Source organism: Solanum pennellii, chromosome 1 (genome assembly GCF_001406875.1).
Source record: "Solanum pennellii chromosome 1, SPENNV200".
Classification (NCBI taxonomy): Eukaryota; Viridiplantae; Streptophyta; class Magnoliopsida; order Solanales; family Solanaceae; genus Solanum; species Solanum pennellii.
Window position 1 is genome coordinate 5,832,618 of NC_028637.1, and position 8,588 is coordinate 5,841,205.

At 32.5% G+C, this 8,588-nt stretch overlaps 1 protein-coding gene across 1 annotated transcript; it reads right to left on the reverse strand.

Annotated features, from left to right (window-relative positions):
* Positions 1–683: 683 nt before the first annotated feature.
* LOC114075655 lies at positions 684–3,911 on the reverse strand. The gene is made up of 5 exons (XM_027914107.1): positions 3,310–3,911; positions 2,501–2,615; positions 1,776–2,012; positions 1,537–1,658; positions 684–787 (listed from the first exon to the last, which is right to left on the reverse strand). Exons 1-5 carry the CDS (start codon positions 3,827–3,829, stop codon positions 684–686), a joined length of 1,098 nt encoding a protein of 365 aa, XP_027769908.1. The 5' UTR covers positions 3,830–3,911.
* Positions 3,912–8,588: the final 4,677 nt, after the last annotated feature.

The window sequence follows — 8,588 nt, forward strand, 5'->3', positions numbered from 1 at the left end:
TCAGTATGTTGATGTTGTTTCTGAATATCCAGCAAATAATAAAACTTTGAATACTCCAGCAAAAAAAAACTTTGAATACCCAGCAAAAACTTATTTAGTCAATGCTTCGGTATGTTGATGCTGTTGTTTCCTCTTCCCCTGCCTTTTTCTGGTCCGTACCTTCTTTTCCCATACGATGTCCACCAGGAAACTTATAATGTTTCTTTGATTGCACAGTACTCTGACAAATCTTTTTTGAGGCAGGTAACCTAGGTCCCTCATAATGCATATTTTCTTGCTTACTTGATGAAAATATGGTAGTGAACACTTGACCTTTAGATAATTGTACTGTTTCTTTGCTCTATTCAGTGTTTTTGGCAATTTGACTATTTTGAGGTTTTCATATATCTTGTTGATCCTAAAGGCCGCTTCACTTTGCTCTTCTCACGAAAAGAGTTTGAAATTTGAGCTCTAGGCTTGCTAAAAATCCATCGAGCCACGATTTCCATGGATTTGGTTGACACAACTCTTGAGGAGACTATATTTATATCCGCGGAGATCCATATTTCTTGATGCTTTATAATAGACCAAATGCTTCTTCAACATTTAGATAGATATCACATTTTCCCGGTCCGTGCCTCATTTTTCCCGTTAATACGGTGTCCACCAGGAAACTTACTATGTTTGTTTGGTTGCACAGTACTCTAACAAATCTTTTCAAAGGCAGGTAACCTGGGTCGCTCATAATGCACATTTTCTAGTCCACTCATCCATTTACCAATATCACATTCTTCACAACACCAATCCACTGGTGCATCAACATAATAGCCCATCATGCATTATCTGAATGAAATAGAAAATAGCAAAATATATTTAAAACAAGAAAAGGCTATGTATGCATAAAAGATATATGGAGCAATTATGAAATTTAAATTCCACATTATGCAAAAAAGATTCGAAAAGTAAAGAAAAATTGATAATGTAACTAGCAATTTTCTTCAAGAGGAATAACCCCTCGTGTAAAAAGATCTATCAACATTATATTTTTAAAAACTATTTAGAGCATATGAATGAAATTTCAAATGATTGATGGTATAAGAAGAGGACAAATCAAATCAAGGATTTAATTAATACAAAATATTGTGGTGAACACTTAACCTTTGATATCTAGTTAGGTCTTTTTTAAGTGAATTTGACACATTATGTTTTGACTTAACATACACAACTGTGATAATTTCACCCAGGGTCAATTACGATATGTAAATCAACCTTTTGATGAAACTATGTCAAGGTTACACGTGACTCCCACAGAGGCGCTGATGGCACCTTGATTGGTCTATATGTTAGAATATCATACATTGTACGACAAAAATTTATATACGACTATCAAGTTTAAAAGGAAAATAACTTAAAACGTTGGATTTTAGCTTTGAAACTCAAATTAAACAAAACAATTATCCCCACTTTAAAAAGGCATAATTTTCAGCATACATGGGTAAATATATTGTGTAGAAGTTCATTGAAAATGAGAAAAGAACATAGAAATTATAGGCGTACTTTGAGAATCACTGCACAGGGCTGTGGATGCAAGTATAAGGAGCTCATCATCATTTATAAGCGTTCTCATCACCAAATCTTTGCTACATATGGACTCCACTAGAGCAATATATCTCTCAAACCTACATATAATGGGGAATGAGAATGAATATTTAGTAAAAACGTTCCTAGGCAAGGGGGCACTTCTACTTTGTAACCCCTTACCCCTTTATCAACAGATATATAAGACATAAGCTGACCTTTCATTCTCACTTGCCAAAAAATATAGTCCTATATCTTCTTTACTTGGAATATGATTGTTGAATAGACTTTCCCAAATATCCTCATGGGGAACAAGTTCAAATTTAAGAGTATCAGGCAAAATACGTGAGAACTCATACACCTTACGTCTAACTCTAGAAGGAGGATGAGCCTGGATAAAACTATTGAGCATCCAAGGTACAAATTTCAAAGCACCTAAGATGTCAAAACTTCTCCTGAAATGCAAAGAGGAAGAGAGATTAAATCAATTATAATCTGTCTAGGCAGTACACATCCAGATTATCATTATGTCATATATTCTTTCAATGCCCATTTATTATTTTAGCGATATTAATGGCATCCCTACCAGCCTGCATGTACCCCAACTAATTCATTGGACAACTTATCTATCTCACAAGCACATATTAACAATGTAATGTTGTCCAGTAAGAATAGATAAGATGGGCGCACCGTGTGTTGTAGCATGGATTCAAACCTAAAATATCCAAGTTGTTAGCCTTATGCCTTAAACACTAGTCCATCTCTTCATGGACCAACATTACGTCTTGAAAAAATGTATCATATATATTTATGTACTTATCAATAGGGAAATTACAAAGAGCAGGTTAATCAGTCACGGACAACTAGCAAAGATGGGCCATCCAAAAATAAGCATGTGTTGAATTCACATTGGTAATAATTGTACACAATGAAGGGAACTTACTTCCATGATGGAACAAGATTAGGATCACAAGGGTGTGTCATAGATGAATTCGTCATTCGACACTCATTCACAGCATCGAGAATTTTACGCTCCAGACTGGAAGAACCATCCGGACCTAAATTGGATGGAAGTACAAAAGTAAATAAATTTTAATACAAAAGCTTTACAAATATTGTTGGTGTAACGAAAATCATTTCAAAAGATAATATCAACTCTAGATATATCAACATCAATTTAAAAAAGTTTTAGACGAGTTTTAGTGTTTTGGAGCTTTTGAACCTTGAGCTGTCATTTTTTATCAGAAATTTAGGAAGATGACCCAAAATCCAATATTGGCGTTTCCATCAGCTCCAGATTGGTCATTTTAGGCTAGTGGCATAGTTGGAATGACTCCCGAAGCTTTTGGTGCGAGTCAATGTGATCAAGCGTTTTAACTTTCAAGTTAAGGCCTAATTTTGACTCTAGTCAACGTTCTGAGTAACCAAGCTTGGATGAGAATTCCATCAGCGTTGTTAGCCTCGCAATATTTAGTTTGGTTTAGGACAAACTTTAGTTTAGGTCTTGAGGCTTCCGGCCTAATTCTAAGGCCCTCGTGAATTTTGGCTTACAATAGAAATTGGGTGTGTAATGGACTAAAACAATCATAGAAGAAGAAATATTTTTTTTTTTTTAAAAAAGGCAAAGCATCTTCACTACACAATCACGAACCAATATAGTGCAAAATTTAGAACCCCAAAAGTTTATAAGAGAAATAAAAATTAAGATAATGACACAAGCTTTATGTGAAAACATGAAACACTCAAGAATACCTCTATTTCTTGGGCATTGGAAAAGATCTAGCTTCTCTGACAAATGACATTCATGGGCACTCTCAGATAAACCTTCATCACCAACATAAGACACATTCCACAAGGAATGTTCTTTGAGAGTAGGGGAACCTCGAGAAATATCCTTGAGACCAATATAAGTCGCACCATGATAAAGGTTGTTTCCCCGAATAGATAGCTTTGTTAAATCTCCACGGTTTGAAGTTCCAACGACAATAGCAACAAGTTTGACTATTGTGACTTTCCTACCAAGAAGGGACCTGGTAAGATATCCATTAGATTCTGCGATCTCATCCTTGTGAACAGTGCATAAAAGTGTGAGCCATCGCTTAGAAACACAAGCACAAACACTTGTCTCTTTGCCACTAGGTAGTCGCTTGAATACCTCCAAGAGGAATTTATTAATAAAGATTTCAATGGAAGGATGATTCCTCTGCTCAAAATTTTCAAAAGCGGCATTGAGAAAAATCCTCTTTCCATTATGTCCACGTGATAAAAGCATAGATGATTTGTTTCTACTTGGATATGAAGCTTGGAAAAAAGCACCGTTTTTCTGAAAAACTAGTAGATTAAAAACATCAGACAAAGACCATCCTACATAAACTATCCTTTCAACAGATAGTCACAAAATATGCTCCTAATGCACTAAATCAATCATAGAAGAAGAAAGAAAAAAAAGCCCAAGCTTTAAGCGAAAACATGAAAGAATCAACAGCATACCTCTATATTTCAAGACTCTATACTACTGGAAATTTAATATTGAACCTTTCAAGCTCAAAAAACCCCGTTGAGACAAAAAAAAAAAAAACTTAGAGGCATTAAATATTGACCTTAATGAAGTGTATTAAAGTCTTTATTGGCATTAGTTAAGTGTCATTAGAACCAATGTCTCTAAAGGCTTTAGGGACATATACAAAGAATGTTATAGCCGCTAAAAATACATATTTTTTTGGTGACAATGATCATTTTTGATGTAGGGCCTCTTCCTTTTACTTGTTCTTCCATCACTAATTATTTTTATCGAGATAAATAATATTCATCTCATTTAAACACAACACTTCACCCTTTTTAGCCACACAATATTAGTAATTGTTATAAGATAGAAACATTAATGGCGGAAGAACAAGTGGAGGGGAGGCTAAAATGGGTTGGGACATTGGGATGACATGCCACATAGTATTTACTTCTTCAAAATTTCCGCTATTATATGGGATCAAGACATTTTAACAGAGGAAAAATATATTTGAATTATTCAAGTAATTGTAGTGTAATCTTAAATCAAATAGTATAAGGAAGAATAAAACTGATTTTTTTTTCTCAAAGTAAAGAATAAAATTTGACCATTTTTCCATTTATAAGTATAACTAGGGGTGTACATGATCAGATTGGTTTGACTTTTTCAAATATCAAATCAAATCATTTGTGTCGGATTTTTGAATTTATAAACCAAATCAATAAAACTCGAGTTTTCAACTTCGGGTTTCTTCGGAGGTTTTTTCTTCAGATTTTCGGGTTTTTCGATAAAGTACTCATACAAACATATAATTTACTTGTACTTCAAATATTTCTTTAGTTCTACCAAAATGCAACTATCTAAGCTATTTCTCAAGAAAATAACAAAAAATATGATATGATCAATGAAACTAAAATATCCAACAAAAAAATAATACTAAAATAGCGTAAAACAAATATCGCAAATTAATAAATCATAATGAAATTGATCATAATTTAAAGTACTAAATCATGCTAAAATAAGTTTAGTAAGTATTAGTTTAATGACTAAATATTAAAAGAAAGTAAAAATAAATCATGTATTTTAATTGTCTAGATCTATGTAAAACTAAAAAACAAATATTCAATATTATTGTCATTCTTAGTGTTGAATTGATTTTCTTTTTCCATTAGTATTAATTTGATATTTATTTAAACTTTATTATAATTACCAACGTGTATGGACTATAATCTTTATTAGATAATTAAGAATTCTAACTTCCAAACATAAAATAAATATATTAAAAGATAAAAACTATGAAAAGTATAAGAAATATTTAAAAATTACATCAAAGTAAGTATTTTTACGTATGAAATAAAATTTTAAAATTATACATATAATGTCGGGTTGGTTTGGTCTCGGGTTGATTTTTTTAGTTGAAACCAAACCAACCCAAATATAGTCGGGTTTTTTTCCAATACCAAATCAAGTCAAGCCAAATCACTTGTTGGGTTTTTTTTGGGTTTGAGTCAATTTGTGATTTGATTTGATTTTTTGTTCGAGTTTGTACACCCCTAACTATAACTACACCGTCAAAGCTTTTTAAGTAAATTAAAAAGGTTAGACATCCTATTTAAAATTTTGTCTGGATTTGAATCATGATATTCACAGCTTCACCATCTTCAGTAGTTGTTAAATTTTCATTATTTGATGCTCCTAGCAATAAAATATAGGGAAAATGCTCACGTACTCGCTAGACTATGGTCGAAAACTCAAAGACACACCTTAACTAAACTAAGATCCTATTACCCCATGAACTTTTTTTTTTTTTTTATAATTTTGTGCATCTTAGTGGCATCCAAATATCTCCCATACGCCTCAATTGTGTGGAATCACGAAGTGTGCCACGTAAGATGAAATCTGCATAAAATTACAAAAAAAAAAGTTCAGGGGGATAATAGGACCTTAGTTTAGTTAAGGCGTGTCTCTGGAATTTTGGTCATAGTCTAAGAGAGTACTTGTGCATTTTCCCAAAAATATATCTAATTTTAAATTTTTTTAGAGTGATTTATTAGCCGTCTTGAGGTAGATGAGGATTGCAACTTAACAATTTGTTTTCTATAGTTAAAAGTTTGGAAATATTTTTTATTATTATTCTACTATATACAAGAAAGGATATAAAAAAAATTAAGCAACTCCGCGATGCAAGGTGTGCTTAGATTTAGTTTTGTTAATAAAGAGAAAGTATCTCAAAGAAAAAAAAAGCAAGGGATATTAGGTCTTACCTTACTAATCATAATGACGCAACAATATCTGCTAATTAACAAGCATGAAAAAAAAGAGTTAGAGAAAGCTAGATATTCTATAATTATCGTAGAGTTTATAATACACTTTGTGATGATACTACAAATGAGGATGTTTAAGTAATGAAAAAATATCAAATCTAATAATAAAGTTGTGTTATCAGCCTCAAACTTCATTTTATATATGTAAGAATTAAAAGAGATGGATTGTTCATGTTAAGTAACATGAAGTATTTTCCTCTTGTCTTATTCGTCAAATATGTCCAACAAACTTTATAGTTCATCACTTCTTTTTTGATTTATTGGATCTTGTTGTTGTTGTTGAAATTATCATATAATTTTGTTTGTCAGTTGCATTGGTAGGTTTGTTAGAATAAATTCTTCAGTCACTATACCATCCCCATCTATGTTAACTTTCATGTGTCACCTTTTTATTTTTGTTGCTTCCACTTCTTTGTTGCCTAGGCGAGTGATCAACATCCTTAGCTACCTTATCAAATAATATGTTTAGCATATCATCCTCATCATCCTCGTCAAACATTTCACTGCCCAAGTCACCATCATAAGTTGTAGTTGGACTAAGTCTTGAAATTACAACTTGTGTCTCATGGATTTTTTTCCAATACCTTGGTGGTAATAGTCAAGATCTTTTTGGAGTTATCAATTGTCACTGCCATTAATGGATTTGCCCTACTTGAAGTCACAAATACGGGTTCTTAAGGACTTAACTTACTCCTTGCAGGTGAAGAAATATGCTCCTCTTCCTCAACTAAATCTTTCCATCTAGAATCACTTGTTTCCTTCACCCAACTCTTGTAATTCCTTCTCGAGATCGATTGACTGTTGTCCATATATTTTATGTCACCCCCGAGCCTACACCATGTGTGTGATTGATACTCTAGAATCATTGATAGCCCCAAGCAAATCCTTGTTCTAGTTTAGTTCTTAGCGGAAAACTTACTCATATTAAAAAAACATTAAAAATAAACTATATTTCAAATGTCTCAAAAGATAAATTCAAAAATGTTTAAAGAAACAATTCAACTGGCCAAAAGAGGAAACTCATGTCTCAACATGAATAACTGTAAATGAAAAGACTCATGAACGAGTGTCTATCTATCTATGAAGCCTCTAATACTATGATGGATGTTGGGACAAGACCCCTGATCATCCTAACAAATGAAATAACTAAAAATAAAGAAGATGTCCTCCGCAAGCTAGGAGACTCACCAATACTCTAGAACTCACTAGATCAACGAAGCGCTGGATGATGATCCTGGTTATATTTATCTGCATCATAAAAGATGCAGGCCAAATGAAGTCAGTACATGAAATGTACGAGCATGTGAGAGGAAATATAAAACATGACATAAGCTTGAACCAGAACTGAAGAAACACTTAACTAGTCTCAACTCAACTCATTTTTGTATAAAGCAATAGAAATAATGTAGTATAAATAAAAGCTATAAAACAGTAGATAACAACTCAACGTATTAGAAAATACAATATAAATTCTGTTTATACGCAAAAATACAAAATAACTTTGTTTGGGAGATTCTCTGACCGACAACCATCACTGTGAGCTATGCGATGACATAGTGTCTAGCCCATGCTGCCAGAATTGTCCTATACTTTGCCGGGATATAAAACTCCTTAACTAATTGGATCCACTAGTCTATGCTAAAAAGCAATAAAAGAATAATCTAAAAAGTATGACTCTTTTCCACCCACGCTGGCTACATAGTTTCACTACAACAAACATGATATATACCTTCAAAATTATTAGCTACGACGTCAAATTCGTCACTAATTATTTGCTTTAAGTGATAAAATTTACTTTGCGTGCTTAAGTATATGAGACACATACTTTTAGTGATGAAATATAAAAATTCGTAACAAAGTTTGTCCACTAAAGTTTACCACCAAAAAATTAATTGGTGCCATTTTGTTAAGTAGTGTTAGTCATTAATTTATAGTTATCGGTAACTCATTATTTCATCACTTATAGTGTATGCAATTCGTGACAAACTATGACATCAAATTCGTCACTAAGTATTCGCTTTTAGTGACAAAATTTACTTTTCGTGCTTAAATATATGAGACATACTTTTAGTGACGAAACATAAAAATCGGTAGCAAAGTTTTGTCCATTAGAATTTCCCACCAAAAAAATTATTGGCGTCATTTGTTTAGTAATGTTAGTCACGAATTTAAAGTTATCAGTGACATAATATTTCGCAACTAAT

Bases quoted from the DNA above. Each gene is read 5' to 3' on its own strand.
- LOC114075655 (XM_027914107.1), bottom strand. From the start codon at position 3,829: ATGCTTTTATCACGTGGACATAATGGAAAGAGGATTTTTCTCAATGCC. The intron at 2,013-2,500 runs GTAAGTTCCCTT...TTTGCATTTCAG, and splicing joins AATCTTGTTCCATCATGGAA to GAGAAGTTTTGACATCTTAG. The intron at 1,659-1,775 runs GTCAGCTTATGT...CATTATATGTAG, and splicing joins TTGGCAAGTGAGAATGAAAG to GTTTGAGAGATATATTGCTC.